We start from the raw sequence: 25302 nt of genomic DNA on the forward strand, positions 1-25302 counted from the left end.
CTCGTGCCTTCTGAGCAGGCTCTCAGGGGTTGGGGGGGTTTGTTCAGGCTGCCATTTGTCCGTCCTCTCCTGCCATTCCCCTTAGGGTCAGAGCCACGCATCTGCAAGAGGCCTGGCTGAGGGGTGCCTCTGAACCAGGGCTTTAATCTGCTGGTCCATTTGCTGATCCAGAGAGACTGAACATGGGGCCTTGGCCTCATCCGTATCATATTCCCGAGAACTGAGCTTCAGCGGTCCATACAGTACCCCGCCGTGACTAACCAGCTACAACCAACAGCATTCATCAGTCAGTTACATGATTGTGTCACCAAGGTAGATGCTCTGTAAACCTGATTAACAATGATATGCCAAAGGTTTACAATAAGAAGCAAACTAAAATGAAATGTTAAGAAATTCCACCCAAGTGCATTTTACTCAACAGAGCTCCTTACATATTTTTCCTTTTCTTCTTTGTTAAACTTGATTAAGATACTAAATTCTTAGAAAGGCAGAGGCTATAAAATTTTTTAAGTGTCAGGCACTGTGGCCATGTCTACAGGGAAAGTCTCTGGGGTTAGTCCAGACCCTCAGTGTGCAGAGCTTTGCTCTTGTTTCTTGTGAGGGAAAGAGACAGGAGAAAGTATTCTTACAAAGATCACATAAACCTAAGTCCACCATTTCTGGAAGGCCAAGTGTCTTCTCAATTCCAAATTTCTAGGGAACACCAGAGAGGAGGATTTTATCACCCCCTTTTTGTTATCTTCTAACCAAATGTCTACACGGCCTTGGTCCGTTTCCCCTCGAAACCACCCTTCCTTACCCAGCCTACGGCTCTCTGAACCTTTCCACAGAAGCCCTCGCGGCCGAGGTCTGTTCCAGGTGAGCGTGAGGCCCCAACCAGTCTGGCCTCCTGCCCTCCCCCTTCCTACCTCCTCTTCCCCCTCTTCCTGGTACTGGTCATCCACATTGTCCTCCTGCTGGTCTGGATTTCCTGCCATCTGTTGAAACAAAAGGGGAGGCAGTGTTCAGGTTACAGAACACTGGAAATGGGCTGTCCAGTCCTCTGGGACAAAGAACAGGCCATGAACAGTACACTTTCAATGCATCAGTGGCCAGGAAATGATGACTAACCATTCTCAACACAAAGCCCAGGATGCTCATCACCCACTCTCTCTGAGGGTGGGCATTTCACATGATGACCCCCCAAAAAGCCCAAAGAGGTGAACCTCCTGTCCATGAGGTTATGGCTACCCTTTGGCATAAAAGCAGGCATTTGTTAAAATACCCGAGTTAAAACCACCCTCCATCGTGGCATCCGCTTACCACCAAATGCTCCTCCACTTCTGCGTTCCCTTGCTTTTGGTGACTTTGTTTCTGCTCTTCATTTTCATCTGGCAAGTTTTCTTCCCTCACTTGCCCGGCTTCCTCAAATTCATCCTCCCCTTGATTATTAGGGTCGTCTGCTGGGTTTATATCCTCTACAGCTGCCCTCTGTAAAATTTGAATGAAAAGCAACCACCACTTCAAATTCCAGGATCAAGTTTAATGTCATTTGAAAGGCCAGACACTGGCAGAAAATGAAATTGTCCTTCACCAGATTGTTCAGATCTATCCTTGCCAAGACTCACAAGTATTCATCCCACTGTCTAAAGATAAAGCCTCTGCTTTATTTGTCAGAGGCTGATGCATCAGAATTAAGTTCAAATAGCATTTCTTTCCTGCAAGCGATTCCAAAATAGTTCTCAAAACTCTAATATCACAAGTAATATGAACATAACTAGATGACAAGACAAACAGTTAATGAAAGCCAAAGGACCAAGTAGGAGAAATAATTCAAATGAGAGATTTAGACAGGCAAATGGTAACTTCTTTCACTGGTATGTTGATTTTTTGACAGATGAGTTATCCTTTGCAAAACCAGCTGTTACATGTAAATGAGTAAAAAGCAGCTGAGGAGAGAGGAAGCCCACACCAGAAAGGACCCAAGAAGAGGGCCCACGAGGAGACAAGAGGAGGCTAATTCACGAGTAGATGATCACGTTCTAGTGTGGCTCACATTTCTTTATAATGAACGCTACCGTGAAGCGGAGAGAGGCTGCACTGGCAAGAGACAGGAGAAAAGGGACTGGGCTAACCCAGCCTCCGGCAATATATTTTGAAAAATCCCTCCCCCTCCCCGCCCCACCTCTCAAGTAGTAGTTCTGTTATTGTGTTCAGTGAATGCCCTTCACATGATCAACTTTAGAATTATCTGGATGTCCCACTTATGCTCCCAAAGCACCTTTCAAAATAATACGTGCCCGGGCTTCCGTGATGGTGCAGTGGTTAAGAGTCCGCCTGCCGATGCAGGGGACACGGGTTCATGCCCCGGTCCGGGAAGATCCCACATGCCATGGAGCGGCTGGGCCCGTGAGCCATGGCCGCTGAGCCTGCGCGTCCGGAGCCTGTGCTCCGCAATGGGAGAGGCCACAACCGTGAGAGGCCCGCGTACCGCAAAAAAAAAAAAAAAAATACATGCCCTCATAAAGATTCAGATTTTAGAGCCTGAGCCGGACAGAAATGGCGATGCTTGTAAGAGCTTCCCTGATCACACCGGGGTCATCAATAGGGCACTTCACTGAAGCAGCAAATGCTTCCCAGAGACGGTGAAGCCTCAGAGTGAGATTTAGTCTCCAGACCACAAAATTCTACTTCAATTCACCTCAGAGCCTTGACCATGTACAAGAGCTCGCTGCAGTCTCAGCTGAGGTATTATCTGCACATCCCTGGCTATGTACATTGTTCAAGAGCAAAATGACACTTTTCTTGGGAATATAGAGTGACAAATCATAATCTTCACATTAAACTCCAGTTACTCCACAATCTTGTTATATGGATCACTTTTTGTATGTTATCAATAAACCGTGTGGAAATATAGGAAAAATGTAACACATTTTCTTCAGAAAAAAAGTACAAGATGTCTTTTGCAAAAGTACGTGAAAATGTACACATTAGTTCTAACTCTAACCAAGTAGTAAAAAAAGGTTTAATAGGCACGGTTGTTACATTCAAAAAATAGTTAGATGATCAATTAAATCTCAGTAAAGCTGGACAAAAATGTTTTTACTTTAAAAATAAATGGATAAAGTATAAGACAAAGAGAGGGACAAGCAGGCTAATAATTTCTAATTAAGAGAAGGTATGGTAGAAAGGCCAGCGTTTCCCAGCGTGTTATCTAGAGCAAGTCAACTGATGAAAGGAGAGTAAAGGATTATGCAGTCAGGTAAGCAATCGAAACACACAGCGTTTCCCAAAGTCAGTGACTGGAATACCCACCCTTCCTCCGTCCCCTCCATTGCTCTCAGGACGCTCTCAGGCGTTTGCACACTTGCTTTCTTGCTCTCTCATGGACACTCTCTTGCTCTTTCACATCCTCTGTCTCTCACACTCTCCTGCTATCTATAGCTCTTGCTCTTTCCTGAAAATATTTCAGGGCTAGGGTTCCCTGGAGCATACTCTGAGAAATGCCAGTTCAGGGGCTGGTGGGTAAATGTGTTCTGCCACCTCTCAGTGTAAGTTACGTGCAAAAGCTGTTTCCATCAGGGCAGCTTCAAGCATCTATCAGGAAGACCTTCTCAATGTTTATCAAGGAAGAATATGTACAGGGCCCATAGGATAGCACAGACTGAATTTTATTAACATGGTGGTGGATTTCCTAGATGACAGGAGAGCTAGGATTTTACACTGTGAAAATCATCTACACAGAAGCATAAGGACACACTCATTTGCAGGCAAGGCCAAGGCCCCAGACCACCCAACTGAATTGGGAGTCTTGGTCCTTTCTGAGTAAACAAAAAGAACATTTCTGGTTACTGTATCTCTACCTGCTAATATTCTAATTTTTCTATAGCATCATGGTGTCTGGGAAATTTTTTTCTTTCATTTCTCAAGCCTCACATTCTTATCTGTGTATTTATTAAAATAGTCACTGGGCTGTTGGGAGATTACAGAGAGTCACATGACACACATTCACACCCTAGTAGACTGCTCAACATGCTCCATAGTGGTTAATCTCCTTTCTCTGGTTCTCTCTCCAACTCCCACACTTGCTTTTTTTTTTTTTTTTTTTTTTCATCTTTCAGAACTACTACATATTTCAATGCCTCTTTTTTGCTTGTCTATTTTAATTTGACTAATCTAAAAGTCCCCAGAGGGAAATTCCTTGGATGTTTTCCCAGAGCAACCTTTAACCCATTCTCATCACACACACACCCCATGGTTTACAGTTAACAACATCGCTCATATCATATAGTTGTGTAAGCCACCTTCCTTCTGTGCTGATGAAATAACAGACATATCTGGAGCCACAGTCACAGTGTCAGGTAAACCTTCACGTTTCCTTTCTGCCTTGTGAGTTCCCAAGTGTCACGACCGGAAGAGAGGACACTTACATCTGCCTCGGATTCTGGGTCAGCTTCGTGGGGCCCTTGTTCTTGAAGCTCATGTCCATTTTCTGGGTCTTCTTCTGCCTCGTCTTGGTGCTGGTTGTCTCTCTCATAGGCTAGCAAATCAAAGGAAATGATATCAGCCCAAACAAACCAGACAGGATTCTCCCTTTCAAAGCAAAGCAACGTCACCAGCGGGCTTTCCTGCAGACCACTTCACCCACTCTCTCCTCCTGCTAGGTTAGCTCAACATAAGGTATATGTTTTAGCTTTTCTGGAAAAGTTATGCCCTTTCCCCAGGCCTTGTGTCTACAGAGATAGTGTGGAAAGGCCTTGTGTCTACAGAGACAGTGTGGGTTAAGTGACACCAGTCTAACTCTCCAAAAACAAATGTTTACAACAAAAGTGGCAATTTTCCCTCATTACGCCAAAAACAATGATCAAAACTTTCTTGATAAAATAAAGCCCAGTCAATTTGGACATCGCTAAAATTATCAACTAATTTTTGGTAATGTCAGAGAAAATGGCAAGGCACTGAAAGAAGAAACTGATGCTATTTCAGGAAAGGAAGGAAATAACAACCTCATTTGTGGAGCTAAAAAAACAAATTCAGCCCGTCGTCCTGTGTTCTCTGAGGTGGCGGTAATGATGATGCCACAAGCATTGCATGTTTATACTCACACACACATTTACTTGCTACGTTTTGAAAGAAATCATTTCAATTAAGAGAATTTATTGATAAGAGCACACAAAGAGAGGAACAAATAACTTCTTTCGGTAAGATGCAAGAGGAAAGTTTAAGTATAGGGAGAGTATTCAGCCTGCAGAAAATAAAGACGCAGGTGACTTTCCAACAGGTTTCAAGTGCACCAAGGGATCCATTAAATAAAAGAGAGAACAAATGGTTCTCTAGTCTTACTGATAATGGAACAAAAAAGCTTAAAGTGCTGCATGGGGGGACATAAGGAAAACAATTTCTTGACTATAAGGGCTATAAAATATCAGAACAGGCTGTAGAGGGAGTTTGGGTAATCACTTTCCTTTAGATTCTTTAGGAAAGGATACAAAGCTAAGTGTTAGTGTTGCCAGGGAAACGGTTACTGTCTAGTCCTATTATCACAGTAAGCGGTATTTGATAAATGACACATAGATGTGCCCTGCAAATGAAAGCTACTATTGACTTAATTTGAAAAACTTTCAAGGCAATAATCTAAATACCTCCAAGGTAAGAAGAAAATGTAGAAGTTTCCCAAAGTATAATAGTCCTATGACAATGTGTTAGAAATAAGTATTTAGCATACAAAAAGCTTAAACTACCATTTCCTCTCTAAAATGTCAGAGAACAAACATTATGTTGCGTGATTTAGGCTACCAATGTGAACTGTTTGGGAGGATTAAGAAAAGCATACCAACAATAACAAAAGACAGATGGTAGTACGTACAGGTATCCTCCACTTTTTGAAAGTTCGTTTTACATCACTTCACTTTTACTAAAGACCTACATTAGTACCTGTTTTGGGTAACGGAAAGAATTCGGAAGAGGATTTCCAATTTTATGGGAAAAGGTGAAAAGCAAAAATAGCGACTAGTGTTGGTTCTGCAGCGAGAGAGAGAGTCTCTGCTCTGCGCCCAGAGCAGGGCAGTGAGAGTGGCATCGTCCATCCAGCTCCTTCCCCAGGACCTACACTCAGCGGCTCAGCATCAGCCCCCAGAGCTCTGAACTGTGCCTGTGAGCATCTGTGCTTTACCTCGATTTGCTCTGTGTATCCCTTAGCAAGATGTGTCCTATGGTAATTGCTTCTTTGCTTTACACCACTTCAGTTTACAAAAGGTTTCACAGGAACGCTCTGCTTTCAGAGAGCGGGAGAAACATGTATGCAGATACACATTTAACTCTGAGTTGATATTATATATTACCAAGCAGTTTTATTACAACATCCATCATCTAAGAAGCTCACCACCTCCTTCCTCTTCCTGGATGCCCTGGTCCTCTGCTCCCTGAACAATATCATTATCTACAGCATCATAACGAGCTTGCTGCCTGCAAGGGAAACAAACAATCATCACCTCAGGGACACAAATTAAGTAGCACAGTTTGACATAAGCCATTTATCTTTAAAGAGAGCTATCAATGAATTTTTCGACACTTTTTGAAAAGCCATAAAAATATTTCTTAAACTTATCCAATTAGGTTTAATAAAGATTCTAGATACACTTTCAAAACATGCCTTATAAAAGATAAAATACCTTTCAAATGATAAAATAAAATGAAGTTAGCACAAAACCTGATAGGTTATTTTGAGACATACACTGTCATTTTTAAGCAGGGGGAAAAAATGTTGATTATTCTGAAAATTCAATGTTTGGAATGTAGTTTTCAGGTAGTGGTTCTGCCTCAGCTACATGAGCAACAGGAGCCCCTCAAGTTCACGGGTAACAAATATAGGAAGCCATCTCTATCCTGCTTGTGAACGCCAGAGGCGGGCTGCCTAGGCCCATCAGGAGGCTACCGTGTCTGCTCCAGGCGCTGCGGCCGGCCCTCGGCGAGCCCAGCCTGCCTCTGCTGGGCCGTCTCCCTGGCAAGGAGCTGCGGCTGGTGCTGGTGCAGCAAGGGCCCCTGCAGCCTCTGCTGGGGCGGGGCCTCATGGCGCTCCTTCAGCCGCTGGACCTCCTCCACCCGCCGCGCTGCCAGCCTCTGCTGCTCCTCATACGGCAACTGGAATTTGGCGACCGGCTTGCCCGAAGGATACACCTGCGGAACAGAGAGTCGCTGCAGAGCAAGAGCTCTCGGGTCCCCTGGGTCCTCCCTTCGTCCCTTTCGCACAACACGCGTAGAAGGCGGGGCTGGTTTGTGAACACCTGTCAGGTCAACTGTCATAATGGTCCAAAGCCACCCGTGGCTGGACTCCACTCCTGTCTCCCAACCTCTGAATCACCCTTGGCTTCTTTCAGCAACTGGTCTTCTCCACTTGTTGGCATTAAGGCAGATTTTTAATGTGCTCCCTCTCAAATGGAGGAGGACGCAACAGAAGAAATGTTTCAACCCTAAATAAATTTATGCTCAGAAGGCTCTGGTATATGTGGGCATGTAATAACCTCAGACTAAATGGGGCGATTTGTGAGCTGAGGCTGAGGCCAAGGCTTTTCCATGAAGCGCTGAAGACCTAGGAAAGCTAATTAACTCTCGCAACGCATATACTAATCTCCGGCTAAGCGGAGCCAAAAGAAGTCAAATTTCAGATTAGGGTGGAAAAGCAGAGAACCGTTTTTCTTCAAAGAAACCAAAAATGGATGAGAAGAGAGAACTTTCTGATTAAAGGAAAACCTGATACAGGAATTCTTAAACTCTGCTTCCATTAAGCTGTCTACCACTCCCTCCTCCACGCCCCCTCCGCCAACTAATACAAGTCCACACAGTTCTCACCAAAGGAAAGAGGGTGCATGGTTGAGGGAAATTAAATCTAGTGGGGAATTACCTTTGAGGAAAGCTATGAAGGACCCAAGACTGGGAGAGAGGCTTCTTCATGCCACCTTTGCAACAATTTAAGAGTGCACCCGCAAGGGCCTTCACACCTGCCCAGCCAAAGCCTCTAGCGGCTTGAAGTCTTGGAAAGTTTGAGGCCAAACAAAGCTTCAGAGCTATAAATAAAAGGTGATCAGCATCCATGTAAGGGCCAGGTAGCCTACCGTCAGGTATCACCTTTGAGGTTGCGTAAGGAAGGTACACCTGGCTGCATTCAGGGTTGCTTTCAGTTCTTTTAAAAGTATCATTTATAACAATAATGGATGTTTTTATGAGTCTTACTTATGTGAGAGGGGAGTGCTCAGTGGTGGAGCCTGAGCAGAGACTGGTTAAACACACTCACTCACCTAGTGGCACGTCCTTAAGTCAGCTTTCTGATGACTTGCTAACCACCCTGAAGGTGAGCGTGCAAAAGCCAACATAGGATTTGACAGTAAGTGAACAGGGAGAAAAGTACCCTTGATCACAGAAAATGAGTCACTTCTCGGCCTCAAGATCCCACGGGGCTCGAGCACAGACTGGAAGGTGCGGGATGAGGTGCCCATCTACTCTCCTACTCTGTTAAAGGGGTGTGGCTGAGTCTCTCTCACTGCGCACTCTTGACAAAGACAATACATACACACACGCACAGCACCTTCTCTTTTCCCCAACCATCTTTCTGGGATAAGGTAGCTAGGCTACTAACATCACAATAGAACATTTAAATAGGTACATGTAACATTTAGCAAGATCACCCCAATTTTATTTTATAGACTGTTATACATGAGGGCTTTTTCCCTAACACAGCTGACCCTTGAACAGCGTGGGAGGCTGGGGCGCTGACCCTCCGTGCAGTGGAGAATCTTCTTACAACTTTCAGTCGGCCCCCTGTATACAGGGTTCCTCCATAGCCTCCCTCCCTATAGGGGCTCCTCTGGGCAGTTCCCCACATGCAGGTTCTACTAACCACGGATCTTGTCGTGTTTACTACTGAAAAAATCCCGGTATGAGTGGACCCGTGAGGTTCAAACCTGCCCTGCTCAAGGGTCAACTGCACGTAGACACAAAGGCGCACCCCTTATCCCAGGCAACTGGCTGGACGACCTCATACCCCAGCGTGAGCCTGCGCTTCCAGAAGCCTGGCTTCCTTCCGCTCACGCCGCTCCGGCCACTCCCGACGCCGCTGCTCCTCCGGCGATGGGTCGTGCTCCTCCGCGAGGTGCTCAGCCTGCCCGACCTGCTCCATCGCCTCCTCCTCCAGGGCCCTCCTGTGCTCCTCCTCCGCCGGCCGCCCCTCGGGCTCCCTGCGGCCCGCTTCTCGCCGGGTCAGTTCTGCGGGCGCCTGGAATCCTGCCTCCTTCTGGGTGGGAGGGTAAGGTTCTGTTTCCTCCGTTCTTCCAGGGACTGCTTCATGGTTCTGCCACACTTCGCTATCTCGGGACACCTAGGCCAAGCACATCACTGGAAATGACACTCTTCTATTTCGAAAGCAGTGATAGAATCTCTTTATTACCATGTCTACGGGGTTACAACATAAGCAAAATCCTGGAGTCTAGAAATATAGAGTCCTGACTGAAAAGTATGGCTGTAGTGGAGTCACTTAACTCTTCTCACTGTGTGATCTCACCTACAAAATAGAGACAACGTAAGCAAAACTTCATCGTGGAAAGAGTACCGTAAATAACCTACAAGTAAAGCTTATAAGTGACCACATCTTAGTAGACCCTACCCTCAAAAGCAGTCTAACTCCTGTTCTCCCTTAGAATAAAAAGGGAAAAACCCTCATACTTCAAGTGATCAAATACTTACATAATTTTCTTCAAGGTAAATTTTGTTTTCAATAATTATTTGAAAAGAAAAGGATAAGATCAAATAGAGGATGAGCTAGCTTTGCTTTCTGTTAGCAAATATAAAAAAAAGAATGCCATTACTAATGGACACCCATGTTGGCTATAATAGTGCCCATTAAATCAGGTACAATTAAACATTTTTGACATATTAAAGTGGTATTTCTTTGTAAACCGGAGGAAGTCTTTTGTGAGTATTTTATATTATTAATAGAAAACTGAAGAAAAAAAAAAAAGATGTGTCTTTTCACAGAGAACTCCTCTTCTAAAACTGGTTGATTTAAATCAGTTTTCTCTGCAAGTTTCAGAGATTTCTATATGGTCTTCATTACTTAGAAAAGAGGGGCAAAAGAGAGATGGTATAATATCAATAGGAAAATGTGTCACTGTCCTTCCTCCCACCAACCTTCTTTAGCAGAAAGAATACTTTCTTTGGTCAGGTTGCTGTCCCATAATTGAAATAAATGTGAAGCCATGTTCTTAAATTAGCAGAAACATAACTTAGAAACTGAATTGTATGCATAAACAAATAAGCCAAGGAAAAAAGTCCTTTCTCAGACATCTGAGGATGGCTTTTGGAGGTGTACATTTTACCAAGTCCTTGCATACCTGGCAAGTTTGAATTGATACTGCCCTGGCTTTACAGGAAATATTTCTCTGAAGGGCCCTAAGTGCTTTCCAACACCTGTCACTTACCTCCACAACATCCCCGTGAGAAAGGTTAGAGCAGATGACTATTATCTCCACCTCCAGATGGAAGAACTAAAAAGTCTGAGTCTTTAAAAGATTAATCCAGTAAACTGGTAGTTAAACTTAGAGAATAGAACCAATTTCCACACCAGGGCTCTGGTTGTGTTTTCTTAAGTTAGGAGCAACATAAGACCCAGACAAAGAACAAGCATCCAGGAGGATACAGAATCTGTCTGTGAAGGAATGCTTTGCTCAGACTGAAGATTCAAACAAAGTCCACTCACTTCAACTTACTTATTCCCATAAGGTGATAAGAAGGTGAGTTGGGGAAAGTCTTCTCGAACATTCACTGTTTAAAACGACTTTGTTGGGGGAAAGATAATCATACTTGCCATTTTTATTACAGGTGTGATTGCATAAATAACTCTGTAAGAATTAATCATATGGGCAACACCACTTTTGATGTTTCACTTGGGAGATATTCTTAAGCAACAAGGCTTAATTTTATGAAGAACAGGAATACAAAATATGGATTCTGTGACTGGCACTTATACTCTTGTAGTTTTATGCAGGCTATATAATACAAACTTTGACATATTTTGTATGGACCAAGTGCAGCACCAAGTTCAAATATATTATCAGCTTTAATACTTAAGTGGGCTGATTGTCATATAATATCCTCATGGTCATTTAACCTTCTCACTCTACCCCCAACACCCCCCCCGCAAAAAGAACCCCTAAAATATTCAGACATGACAGCTCCTTTCAAACAAATATACCCACATGAAGAAAGACAAAACTAGTTCAGTCTTTTCCAGGAAACAGAACAGCAGTTCCCAAAGTGTGCGTCCCCAGACCAGCCAAATCACCTAGAAATGCAAATCCTCAGGCCTCACCCCAAATTAACTGAACTGTAAACTGTGGGCTGGGGCCCAGTTATTCCTGTTTTAACAGCCCTGCTAGGGACTCTGATATATGCTAAAATGTGAGAACCGGTGTTCTGCAGTTAGAGCTGGCAATATTTAGAGCAGTTCACCTGAGGACAGCTTGACAGGGAAAGCGACCTGACCACAGATGACCAGTTCATGCCTCTTACCTCCCGAGGCTCTCCGGGTAACCTGTCCCTTGTTGCGCTGTCACCTTGTGGAGAATGTGCCACCTGGGTAACATTTTGCTGCTCTGTTTGTTCTGGTTTTCGAAAGCTTGGAATCCTATTCAGAGTATCTTTCAGTTGTTTATATTCTGCAACTTGAGTCTGCATACAAATTGCACAATTGGATGCAAATTGCACAATTTGAGGAGGGAAAAGGATATCATTCATAGACGGTTCACTGGAAGACTAGACAAAAATATTATACCTAAATGCAAGAAAGGAAAAATATGCAGAGTGTTTCCATGCATTAGCTATACTTACTTGGACATGCTCAACCGTTTTTAAGCACATGCAAATTAGAGTTAAAGGGAACAGAGAAAAAGTATCTAAGACAGATGTTAGTTTCCCATGCTACATTAAACTAAGTCAGGATTTTTATATATAAATTTCTAGTCTAAATATCATTATTAAAAGTAAGACAGCTATGCAATCAGTTTTATGACATTAAACTCTATTTTAAAATTGCACAATTATATAAATATAAGTGCAGATTATCTTTTACCAATATGGTCTGAGTAACACTTTTCAGCAGAAAAGAACCATAGACTTCAAATAAGTAACTGAATATATATGTAAAATCACTCAGGCCACCCTCTTCTTCTAGTCAATACGTGCTCACACAGGGTCCCTTCCTCTCTAGAACGCTTCCTGTATTGTGCTCTGCAGTTTTGGAAAGCAATAGCATAGGCATGAAATGAGGCTGGATTTTTATTCTTCAATTCTGAATATCCTTTTCTTCTAGAGCAACAAAGGCACTAATGAAGGCATAGGTCTAGAATATACTCATATACTCATATGTGTGTACCTGTGTGTATATGTGATAGGGTGTGTGTGTGTGTGTGTGTGTGTGTGTGTATGATATTTTTAATACAAGAAGCTAGAAAGATGGAAAAAATCGAACACTTTAAGTAGGAAAACCAAGAGACTATACTTAGCTCATCATATGCACCAACACTGTAACCCTAAAACAGAAATACTGTGTGTGTAAACACACACTTACATGAACACAAAGAACCCAGAAATCTCTTCTGAAAGAAAGGGCCTGCTGGCCAGGGCCGCAGCCCTCAGTGTGCACAGCAGACGGGGAGTCGAGGCTGGTGAGTCGTGCTCCTGCGGCCACAGCTGTGCACCTGCACAGTGCTCTCCCACGCCCTTTCTGCCTTTTTCTAATTCACACAGAGGTGAAGAAGTCTGCTTGCTAAATCTGTCTCAGGGGAGTGCTTCTTTATCATTTGAACAAAGGCATGCCAAAGGGCTAACACTGGCCCTTAGCCCAGAAATCTACCAAAACATTTGCAAACCAACTTTGGAGGTCAAAGAAAAAAAGATGACATCCACACAATGATACTTTTAATAAGATAAATATTCTAGTCTTTTTTCTTTCTCCTCCTCCTAGATACATAACCTTTGAAGGCAGTAATGCTGTGGTTCTCAAATACTAGCATGCATTAAGAATCATGTTAAATTATGGAAGGATCATGTTAAAAATGCAGGCTCCTGGACCCCCCACCCTAGAAATGATGATTCAGTAGGTCTGGAGCAAGGTCCAGGTAACTGTGATACAGGGAGTCTCCACAAATTCCAGCTGAAGAGTTAAGTGTGACTTTGATGTCCAGATGACCTAAGCTTCCAGCTTGGTCAATGATTGGCAATGATTTGGGGCCAGCTACAGAACTCCTTTAACCTTACTTTATTTAGATATAAAAAGGATACACTTTTATATAACTCAGTAGGTTGTAAATAGTAAATAAAATTCTGTACATAAAGTTATTATGATGATCCCTGATAAACTGTAAACTCTCAAATTCTACTCTGTTCCTGCTTTCTCCCACCCTTAATTATTACATTTAAAAATCAGGTTGTCGGGCTTCCCTGGTGGCTCAGTGGTTGAGAGTCCACCTGCCGATGCAGGGGACACGGGTTCGTGCCCAGGTCTGGGAAGATCCCACATGCCGCTGAGTGGCTGGGCCCGTGAGCCATGGCCGCTGAGCCTGCGCGTCCGGGGCCTGTGCTCCACAATGGGAGAGGCCACAACAGTGAGAGGCCCGTATCGAAAAAAAAAAAAAAAAAAAAAAAAAAAATCATGTTGTCAAGACAGAATCTCATAAGATGATTTACACGAGAGACGTAGATGCCTGAAATAGCAGTTGTTTTCTGAGCAGATCTGGGGAAAGTTTTAATACGGGGGTAAAAGAGCAGGAGAAACTTGGAGGCCCCACCCAAAAGAACCAAAAAGCTATTGAAAAAAATAGAAAATTATATGTAAGTTAAATTTAAAATTTTTTTCTGTTGCAAAACCTTGTCGGCAGTACTCCCAGGATGCCTATGACAGAATCTGGTTTTGGTCATTAAATGAACTATTTTACTTATATTTTCCTGAATTTTCAAATTGTTGCTTAGTCTAATATTTATGGCTATTATAGTACATAGAGTATTCAAATTGGTTTGTCACATTTTTCAGTATGAAAAGCAGCCTCACAGAAAATAATAATACTTGGTAAAAATTTTATAAAGAAGGTTTTGAATGTAATAATATCCTCTACAGTCAATTTGATTTATACCCATGGAAAAAATTACCATACAGCTACAGTTTTGTAGGGAGATAATCAATGACCACCTTGAAAAAGGGTCCCAGAGACACAGATGCTACAGCCTCTGAGATGAATCAGGGCCCAGCATATGATTCTATTAATAATTTTATAAAGACAAAAGATAATACATGGTCTCCTGGTAAGCACAGATAGTTGGTTCTCCTTTGCCCTTTTCTTTTAATTCTTCCAAGAGAAGAAAAGTGAAGACCGGTGATTAAGAAGACATAGCAACTAAACTAGCCATTCTTATTTCTTTGCTTCGACTAGAAAGCTGTAAAACACTCAATGTGATATTACTTTAATAAGCTCTCCAACACTTGTATTTGTTCATTTGTTCATTCAGTAAGTGTCTACTGAGGGCCTGCCTTGTGCTGAGGACTGTTCTAGGCTTTGAACAAATGAAGCTTACGACTCTCATTTTCCTTCTCTATTGACTTGAGAGCTCTTATTTCCTGCAATTTGACCAAACAACACATAAGCCTAGTCCCAAAAGCAGTGTGTGCAGGCTGTAAAGCTGGGAGCAAGGGAGGGAGGAATAAAATATAGAGCTTGACAATTTATTTACGTAGCTAGCATCATAAAATCCTACAGATCATATAGCAAGCGTCAATACAGGTCATACGGTGGCAAAAGACCACATATGTGGGATAATTTCTGTGACTGAAACAAGTATTAGACTACTGCATGCAGGGGCTGGAGGAAGGTAGAAAAAGTAATATGCACCACACTGCCAGTGCAAAAAAAAAAAAATCAAAGTTTTATTTAATATTCTCTTGATCGAGTTTTGAAAGCATGCATGATCTTCAGGATCAGGAAAGCTCTGTCCTAAGGAACTCAGTGAAGCCTGGCCTTTAAGAGACTACACGCACAGAGGAATTCAGAAATGTTAAGCAGACTTAAAAAGAACCCAGAGAGGCCGCTACCCTTCTAACCTGTGCAGCAGCTAGTGCACTCTTGTGGTCTTCCAAAGTCACTACAAGTTGTTCATGCTCGGAGAGTAAATTCTTATGCTGTTGCTACACAGAAAAGAATTTTACAGGTTGAGTTTTAACATTCTAGGACAAACTCCTCTTGGGCAGACAGTGGCGTGAGCACCCAGATGCTGCTTGCTTGCTGGTTTGTTTGTTTTTGCAGTATTTGTTAAGTTCCAAAATCTTTGTAGAGTGAAGACTATGATTAATGTAGTATTCCACAATCTAAAATGCTACCCAAATATCACAATCACTTGCAGTGAAATCAACACACAAAGAAAAATACCTCTCATTATTAATAAACCTTTGTAAATAAAAAGCTTATTAATCTAACAAACCTGCAACATTACAGCCATACTGGAAATAAGTGAAAAATATTATTAATAATATTTGAATTAACATTTTTATTATTAAAATGTTATAACAATAGTGCAGAATATTTGAAAAATAGATGGGGAAATATATAATCCCACTATCCTTAAATAAGTTACAAACGATTTTATATGTTTCCTTTCGGTCTTCTCTACATAATTGTATATAGCTATCATAACAGCCTGCATTCTACTTCATGTACTTATTTTTCACTTAAGATATTAAAGGTATTTCTATATTGCCAAAAAAAAAAAGCTTATTAAGATTGAACCACGTAGCAAAAGAATCATTTCAGTACTAATGGAAATGTTGGGATTTCCAGATCATCGTTTAGCTTATGATACAGAAGTGGTAAAAGTATTGGGCCTGGTCCGGTTTATGCAAAGCCCAAAATAACAGTGTGCATTGTAAAGCATGTCAAATAGGGAACGACTTTTAAGGTCACTCTACAAAGTAAAGCAGGCAAACACTAAACAGTCAAATGCTGGGTTTTTTTTTTACCTTGACATCTTGCAGCTGTGTGTGCATGTCCTGATGCGCTCTCCTCAGCTGTCTGTTCTCTTCTCTCAAATTGTACACGGATTCTATTTTAGAAAAAGGGAAATCATGTGTAAAGCCCTGGGTCTTTTGGGCTCTTGATTCTATTATTTTCACATCTAAAGCCTCACATAACTTTTTCTAGGATTGTTTTGAACTTTGACAGTACAATATTCCAAATCAACAAAACCTATACCATTTTGGGATGTGGCATGGATTCAGCTGGACAACCCAGAACAATCTGGTTCAGTGGTTTAAATACATTTAAACAAGCTACACGTAGTAGAAGTTAAGGATTTTTAATTACTCCCATGCTAAAAATGAAATGTTTCTGTTAATAAGCAAACCCTTAGGAATGAAATGTAATGGGTAGGGGTCATCTAAGATTTTGATCTCTTCACAAATTAAAAACAGGGCTATCAAAAAGCAAAACCACATTTCTCATAGCATGAATAATTTCCACAGTCCCCAAAAGGTATTTCAGTTACAAAAACAACTCAAGAAATAAATAAGAGACAGAGAGACAAGACACCCCATCTGCTCAAAAATTCTAAATGTATTTTCTTTCTCCCACCATTGAGTTCTTGACTGATCCAAATCTCCCTCCAATAGCTATAGGACAGTTCTTTCCAGGGCTACCATGTGAGACTGTAGCAATCAGAGTGAAGTCTTAAAACCTCCTGAACCACAAGCTCCACTGTTCGGGGAACAGCCTCTTGCTAATTTTCCCACATTTTCAGTATCTGGATGTTGTGAACTGGCAGCGTTTGGGCCAAATCCAACACACAAACATTTTTTTCGGCCCCTGCAGTGTTGGCCTACACATAGTGTCTTCCACATGTGAAGAGCTGTCACCATTTAAAAATCAAGAATCTGGGTCTAATAAGAATCTGGCAACATCAGGCCAGTTCTCATGTGACAGCACTCAGCAGAAGTTAAATGGTGGCTGCGTGACCATAATGACTCATTTCCAATGGGAGATACTGTTGAGAGTGAAAGGGGTGCTGTTAAGAATTATCCTGGGACAGCAGCAGGTGTGGACCTGCACTATGCTGGGCAAACCGTCCCCAAAGTGGCAGCCACTCGCTGCAGGCAGAACTTTATGTCTCCAGGGTGGCCCTCAGCACATAAGGAAAGTTCCAGTCACCATCCCGCCTCACACTTTCTGTCCACTTTCACTCCACTAGAGTCCCTGCTTGATCCCTGGGCACTGGCTTCATGATTGGGTTTGGGGAGAGATCAAGAACAAGGTGGGAAATGTGGCCAGTGGTTGGGTTGTCCACCTACATGTCATACCGGATTTTCTCAAAGGTCAAAACAGGACACCGTGGGGGCTTCCCTGGTGGTGCAGTGGTTGAGAGTCCGCCTGCCGATGCAGGGGACACAGATTCGTGCCCCGGTCCGGGAAGATCCCACATGCCGCGGAGCGGCTGGGCCCGTGAGCCATGGCCGCTGAGCCTGCGCGTCCAGAGCCTGTGCTCCGCAACGGGAGAGGCCACAATAGTGAGAGACTCGCGTACCGCAAAAAAAAAAAAAAAAAAAAAACAGGACACTGGGGCAATTGAAGAGGACCACAAGTGTGTCATCGGCTGGATGGGCCCTCAGTCTACACACAGGCACACATGCACTTGAAATACCTGAACTTGGCTGATTTTAAAGGGATTCAGTTTATAACCTTAATGACGGTGTCTCCTGTGCCTTTGCTGTGTGACCCTGAGCAAGTTACCTAACTTTAGCAGGCCTCAATTTCTTCACTTGTTAAACTGACTAAATATAATGCCTACCTTGCAGGTTGTTATGAGACTTAAATAAGATACCTGTACAAAGAATTTCCCCCAGTACTGGCACCTGGAAAACATTTGTTAAGTGTCAGCTATTATGATAACGATAATGGGAAGAATCATCATCTAAGTTTATATGCTATCAGCTCATAGCTATCCATATTCTAAATTCTAAACTCCCTCCTCGTGTCACAGTAATCTGCCAAAGACTACTCGGACTACACACATCATAGGTTTGCCGCTACAAACCCGCGTCTATCACAATGCGTCTATCTTTAATTTACTATCAGGGACCATAATCAAACAAAAGTGCGGATGAGAAAATCATTTATCAAAGTGTCATCAAAGGCACTGTCACATTAAGTTGTTTGAAGTCTCTCTGAGAAACCTCTTCCAAAAATTAATTGATATCAAAAATACCGTTCTCTCTCTCTCTCTCGCCCTCTGTCTCCATCTCTGTCTCTCTCTATTGCTCCCTCACCCACCAAGGTATTGGTAGATTCTCTCTTCTGATGACAAGAGCCCTATCACTTACTGTATTTCTCCTTTTGTTCTGGGTTCCAGCAAGCTCAGACCAGGCCATCAGGCTTGAATTATCTGAGTATGCAGAACTCACAGACAAGTATCCTCCTATTTTCCATGGTTCTGATTTCTTGTTAAAATTTTACTATACATGGACTTGGTTTCAAAGAAAGGAGTAACTATAGAGTAGACACAAGATAATATGCCTTTTAGGGCTATTACTAAAATTGAATGAACTAAATTATGTAAAGCATGCCAAGGTCAGACATCTAGAAAATTTTACTTCTCTTTAATGGATCTCCTTCATATCAATATAATTAAATGTATTTCCTCAGCTTGGCTCAGGTCTGAAAATGCTAAACAGTGGATCCTAAAGGTCAAATGTCCTCCTTCACCACACAAAGGTGTAGCATCCCCAGGGTGGCAAGTACTGTCTGCGCACTGGAGTCTTCTGGTTCTCTCTTCCTTTTACCACCTTTGTAAGGGCTTTCAGTGTTTAGTCTCTTCCTTTCTCTATTTTGTTATCTTACTGACTCCTCACCACCTGGCTCACCACCAACAAGCCACGGCCCCTACATGTCTACATCTCTTGGGTATCATCCGCTGACATCTGGCTCCATCAAGACCACCTCAACCCTTTGTAAACTGCCTCAGTGGCTATTTAACTCCCAGGTGCCTTTTTGGAATACTTACAGACAAAGTATTCCCATTGTTTTGGAATACTGTTATTAGCCTATTATTTTGGAACACTTTGAGACAAAGCATTGCAAAAATAAAGTATAGAAAAGTCCAAAGGACCCTTCACACGGTTTCTTTCTATGATGACATTTTATATAAAACCAGGAAATTGTTCTTCACCCATGTTTTTGCAAAGCACCAGGATTTCACCCGTGTTTTTGCAAGAACCAGGATTTCACCCATGTTTTTGCAAGCACCACGATTTCACCCGTGTTTTTGCAAGCACCAGGATTTCACGCGTGTTTTTGCAAAGCACCAGGATTTGACCCGTGTTTCTGCAAGCACCATGTACGTTTTTAAACCAAATCTCACACTTCAGACTTATTTAGTACCTGGATAGGTGATTGTAGAATATGCTATTGCCCTTTTCCAGAACTCCCATGTACTTAGAAGTGATATATTTTGTTCCATATTACTATGAAATCAGGTATTACTACCTGATGCTGATGCTGATGGTGGTTAATACAGATTGAAGGTCTACCATGTACCAGTAACTGTTCTAGATGTTCTGCATAATGTAATCCTCATACCAACTCTACAAGGTTGATTTTTTTTATGAATATCCTGCTTTTACAGATGAGGACAGTTTACACTACACAACTTGCCTGTGGTCATATATAAACTAGTCATTGAAGAGGCCAAGATTCACCAGGGCAGTCTGACTCCAGAGCCTGAGCTTTTTGAAGCTACTATTAGCGATCAACAGGGAGTCTTTTTAAATTTATTTATTTATTTTTTGCGGTACGCGGGCCTCTCACTGATGTGGCCTCTCCCGTTGTGGAGCACAGGCTCCAGACGCTCAGGCTCAGCGGCCATGGCTTACGGGCCCAGCCGCTCCGTGGCATGTGGGATCTTCCCGGACTGGGGCACGAACCCGTGTTCCCTGCATCGGCAGGCGGACTCTCAACCACTGTGCCACCAGGGAAACCCAACAGGGAGTCTTTATGCCCCTGTGGAAATCTGGAAATGCATCACTGTAACTGGGGAGCACTGACGGCATTTTGTGGGTGGGGTCAGAGATGCTAAATGTCTCACAACACACTTAAAAAGAGAACTGTCTTGCCCAACATGGCCAATGTGCCCCGTTGAGAAACACTAAGTATTCTATTCTGTTTCCCTAAACAAACCCAAAGAGATAAGTGTGAAACTTCATAAAGAAGTAAGAAGTAACTGGTAAAGGACCACAGGTAAGGTAAATCAATCACCAAGCAACAAACAAAATAAAACAAAAGTCTATTGTTCTATTCAAACGTTAATATGAGTATTCATTTCCATGCACACTGACTAATTAGGTTCCCCAATACCTTTTAGCTTAGAAAGCTCTTGTTCTTTCTCTTGCTGCAGCTGCAGGTATCGCTGCTTGTGGTCATTAAATGTCCTACTGAAGTCTTCTCCTTGCCTGCGGTGTTCCTCTTCCAAGTCGCTGTGCTGTTTCTTTAGCTCCTCATGTTGACTCTGCAAAGATGAAAACTTTAGCAGGGATGTACATTCTCTAAATTATATCAGAATCTGTCTCTCGATAGTGTAGCCTTTCTCTTGCCAGAAAGTAAGCACAAATGAAGAAGTAGGCTTCGTTTTCCTCAGACTGCTTTGAATTTGTGCGGCTCCCTTCCATTTCCCTTCCATTCCAAATGAATAGTTTGGGATCATGGCCAAAAATAATTTTCTCCTGAATTTTTAACATTAACGGGAACAGCAAGAAGTTGGAAGTGTGAATGAGAGATGGAAAAGGAAGGGATTTGGGGAAATTCCCAGGGACTCAAGTTACTGTGGAAACAGGGTAAAGCTAACGAAAAAATTACCCCTCCGTGGATACTCTAGACTGCCTCTTTCAATCTGATGTTTTCCCAGCAACATTTTTTATTTCCTTTCTTTGATTTTCAGCCTGCCTGGTAACCCAGTTTAAAGTAGGGGGGAAAAAAAGACTTTTTTCCATTTGGGGGAAGTAATAAATCGATTGTTTATAGAATGATTCTTACTTATATTACTCCTGATTATAATACTGTAATCACAATCTAGATAAATTCTACAGTCTCCAAAAGCTTAATGTGAAAGGGTGGTCTGCTTTAATTCATGTATTGCTTTCTTGATAATAGGAAAGATGCTGGTTTCAATAAAAAGCATACGCCCTACTGATATAGGAGAAAAGACAACACCAAACAAAAAGCTGGGGGGTAGGGGCTGGAGACAGTGGCGTGGTGTTTTTCCCTGCTGTGCAGGGTGGCATAATGTCTGTCGCTCACCTCTCTGGCCTGAACAGAAATAATGCATATCCCTCTCTCTCTCTTTTTCAATTTTCCTGACACAATAATGAGTTTTATCCAAGAACCAAGGAAGGAGAATCTTTAAACATAAATTGTGCTCCTGCGGTAGGCAGAACACTTATTAACACATTAGTAACAGGAAGGCAGCATTTTAATACTTCTACTGCCTCCAGGGCGACTAAGATAAAAGAAAATGTCCAAGAAAAACCACTCTGAGAAATTAGATTTAAAAAACAAACAAAAATCCTTAAAGGATAGAGAACAAAATTAAAAATTAGGTGACCAGAGAGCCTGATTTATAAAAAATGTGTAATGAGCTAAATATATGTTCTTTGTAATCAGGTGATAAACATGATGGAGCATTACAATTATGTATCACTTTTAGCCAGAAATGACTTTAATATACCATATCACAATACAAATCAACTTTCTGTAAACTTTCCTTGATCACTTAAGTTACTTGGTTAATCCTTTGATTCACTCACGAAGAACAACTTCAAATTACTCACCTTTAACATCTGATGTTGGACATTCAACGCGCTGTACCTGCTATTAGAATCTTGCTGTAAATTGAAAAGCAAACAGTTAACACAAAAATAACAAATTTGGCTCTTTTGCTCACCAGAGCTTAAAGGTCTTAATGGAAGGATTTCACTCATTTCACTTGTGTTAAGTGAAAATGAACTCTAAGCTCGAAACAGGACAATTCTGAGGCCATCTCTTTACTTAATAGCAGAAATGAAGTTTTCACATTCCTCTAAGTTTGCTAGACTTTAATAATGAGAAATCAGGACATGGAATTATGAAACAGCAGCTTGACAGGGCCCTTGGAGGTGATTTACTTCCACTCTCATATTGAGAAGAAAAACTGAGGCCAGAGGCACAGGGGAACTTGTCCTGAGATGCAGCACAGCATATGGCTGATATATTGTGCCCGGTGCTCCTAAAAGGAGATAAACCCGGCCTCACAAGCTTCGCATGGCTTCCGGGAAGGGCGAGAAAAGGCCCTTTCCTGCCTTGAGCTTCAGCGGGTAAGAAATTCTACATACGTGACTTTACCTCAGTTAGACTCCAACTCACAGAGTGAGAAACAGAAAGGCTAAGGAACAGGCCAGGGCAAACATTTCCTTTCGTAGCAGAGCCAGGACCCAAACTTGAGCCTACGCCTATGGCTGAAGCACGCGATCCAGGAGTGTGTCTCTTTGTGCTAGTGGAGCCTCCCCAGGCTGCTGTGTTGTGCTATCTTATGTGCCCCACTTCTTGCTTTACCCGTCACTGGTATAAGCACAGCCTCAATTCTTTCTTTCTTTCATATCCTTGCAACTTCTAAAATGAACGGCATTTTTGCTTTATCATTTTATTTTATCACTTTACCATCTTAATTTGTAATAAATTACATTACAAAACGCACAACAGAACACACACAATTCTGGCTAGGGCTTTTAAAAGCAGGTAAGAGTTGAAAGCCGACAGCCTCCTAGCTATGCAAGGAACAGACTCTTCTCAGTTTTAATACCCCAAAACGCCAATGCTTTATTCAACCAATGCTTACATATTTTTCTTAGAGTAAGAGAAAAATTTGTTTTTCTCCAGTTAATTTGGACTTAAAAACTTTTTAAACTGCCAATATCATTTATGCATTCATTCGTTCCACAAATGTTTTTGAACATGGGAACTCTAGGCCAGGTACCATGTCAGACATTACACAGCAATGTCTATGCAAGTGACAGTAACGTCGTGAAAAGGCAAATTAAAATAAATATCACATTCTATACAAAAGAGAGACTACAAATGGATAAATAAGTGAATAAAAATAATCTCTTCATGGTTGAACATTAAGGCTATTTCCAATTTATCACTGTCACAGTTATGTGATAAACAAAGGAAGGTAGGTTTTAAAAGAACAGTTTTTAAGTCTTCCTCTGAGAATCTCTTGGAAAGGAGAGAGGAAGGGAGGGAGGGAAATGTATTTCAGCCCTTCAATCCTAATGATCAACAGAGTAAAAGGTTTTGCGACTATATTTCCCCCTCTTGCAAGTTTAGTGAAATAAAAAATTAAGGGAGAAAAAAAAACTCACCCTTCCCTTATTTAGTGTTTCTTGTGCTTCTAATTTATAAACCAGAAAATCTAGAAAATACAAAATGGAGAAAATAGAGTATAAGTGAATTCACTGTGGCATTTTTAGACATCTAAAAGAACATAGGCGTACTTTACTCAGACCTAAAAAATGTTTCAGGTTTAAGACAATCTACTTGGTGACTTATATACTTTGTCTTTTAATGCTTTAGAAAGAGTTGAAAAAATGTTACATAATTTTCCTCTTTACCTTTAAGTTGTGAATCTTGTATCAACAAAATACACACTATAACCAACTGATTAAAAGTGCATTTAGAATATGTACTCGGTGATGAACTGTCCTTGAAATTAAGGAGAAAAAAAACATGAAGTGCACCTAAGGACAGAGATGATTTATTGCCAGCCACTAGATGGCACACGAAAATCATTCAGGACCTGAAAAGGAAATCAAGCCGTGGAAACCATCTTTAATGCTCTTAAAGCTTTATTATCCACTAGATGGCTCTATAAAATCACTCTGCTTTTGAAGACAAGGGAAATCCAAATCCGATCAAAGCATTTTAATGATCTGAAACATCTCAGTAAAACATCCTAGCCCACACTGCCCTCCTCTGTTCTCCCTCTTTCTACCTCACACCAAGGCAATCAGACGGAACACCTCACTTCAATCTCAAGATTTACCAAAAAGATGAATAAATAAAAATAGAATGCAGGTAATTTCAAACCACAACCTGTATAAGCTCCATGCTTTATAGAAAAACTCTGATAAAAATCAACAGCATTGCCTAATACCTGTGCTAAATGTTCGTTTTTCAAACCTAACCAATCAGTTGTGCCAATAAAGCCTTTACCACAAGATGAAAACAGGTGTATGACCTAAAAGACATTGTACAATAAGATCAATTCATTACATTCTAAATGTACATGTATACGTATATGTTTATATAACGTTTGTCATATTCTGGACAATGCATGCTGTTACTTTCCTGGATGCCTGTGGACGGAAGTTTCAGGTGTTAGTAACGTATGCATTGATAATATTCAAAGAAAAACTGTGTGTTATTTCCGAAGCAATACATATAACCAATATATGAATGACCTCAAAGTGGCACCAACTGAATGAAAGATTCTAAACCTAGTCTTGAGCGGGAATTATTTTGTCGCACAATGTATAGCATATTGCTTGGTATCTCCTTCTCCATCCACTAAATATAACTGACTTTGGGTGATCTGAAAAATTTCTTAGCAAAAAAATAGTAAAACAAGTATGTGATGCTTCAAAGAAGAGTATGATAAAAACAGAACACAAATTACATTATTTATTTACCTTCCTTCGCTTTCTTATGTTCAAGTCTTTCCTTTTGCAAGGATTTCTCTAATCTTGATCTGTGTTCATACACAACTGGAAAAAAAAAGTTAAAACTTATCTTCAAAGACTTAGAAATTCTAAGGTAAAATTAACATCAATTTTCAAAACAGGAAGACAGTTTAGAGTCCTTTCACAATTAAAATTAAAACGTATGCATTTTAAGTTCCACATTCTTGGTAAAAGATGGAAACAATAACAGGCATAATTCTGGGCTGACTCCTATGCAGTCTGCCCCTCTGTAAAACCAACACTCTGGAAGAGGCTTCCACCTTCTTGTCCTCATGCTTCTGGAACATGAGTCTGTGTGAGGTTCCAGGTCTCTTCCCGGACAAGCGTGTCCACGCTCATGACTTCAGCCAACATCTACACAGCATTTACCCTCACATCTGTGTGTCCAGCTCCCACCTCTCTCTCAGGTGCTAGGAGAGGATTTCCACCCAGATATCCCATAAGTACTGCCAAGTCAACATGAGCTGAGTGAGTCT

At 41.6% G+C, this 25302-nt stretch overlaps 1 protein-coding gene across 2 annotated transcripts in view; it reads right to left on the minus strand.

Moving 5' to 3' along the window:
• GOLIM4 (golgi integral membrane protein 4) overlaps positions 1-25302 on the minus strand; it is a 74440-nt gene that overhangs the window by 6459 nt on the left and 42679 nt on the right. Inside the window, exons 2-14 of one of the 2 annotated variants that reach the window (XM_060099096.1) lie at positions 24776-24850; positions 23450-23499; positions 21881-21934; positions 20412-20562; positions 16031-16113; positions 15119-15202; positions 11539-11697; positions 9017-9349; positions 6914-7155; positions 6365-6444; positions 4410-4519; positions 1303-1470; positions 909-977 (exon numbers count right to left, since the gene is read on the minus strand). In XM_060099096.1, coding sequence (XP_059955079.1) covers positions 909-977; positions 1303-1470; positions 4410-4519; positions 6365-6444; positions 6914-7155; positions 9017-9349; positions 11539-11697; positions 15119-15202; positions 16031-16113; positions 20412-20562; positions 21881-21934; positions 23450-23499; positions 24776-24850 — 1658 coding nt within the window. Of the gene's footprint in view, positions 1-908; positions 978-1302; positions 1471-4409; positions 4520-6361; positions 6445-6913; positions 7156-9016; positions 9350-11538; positions 11698-15118; positions 15203-16030; positions 16114-20411; positions 20563-21880; positions 21935-23449; positions 23500-24775; positions 24851-25302 lie in introns of both variants that reach the window. The other variant, XM_060099095.1, reaches the window with a different exon arrangement.

Source organism: Mesoplodon densirostris, chromosome 5 (assembly GCF_025265405.1).
Source record: "Mesoplodon densirostris isolate mMesDen1 chromosome 5, mMesDen1 primary haplotype, whole genome shotgun sequence".
Taxonomy (NCBI): Eukaryota; Metazoa; Chordata; class Mammalia; order Artiodactyla; family Ziphiidae; genus Mesoplodon; species Mesoplodon densirostris.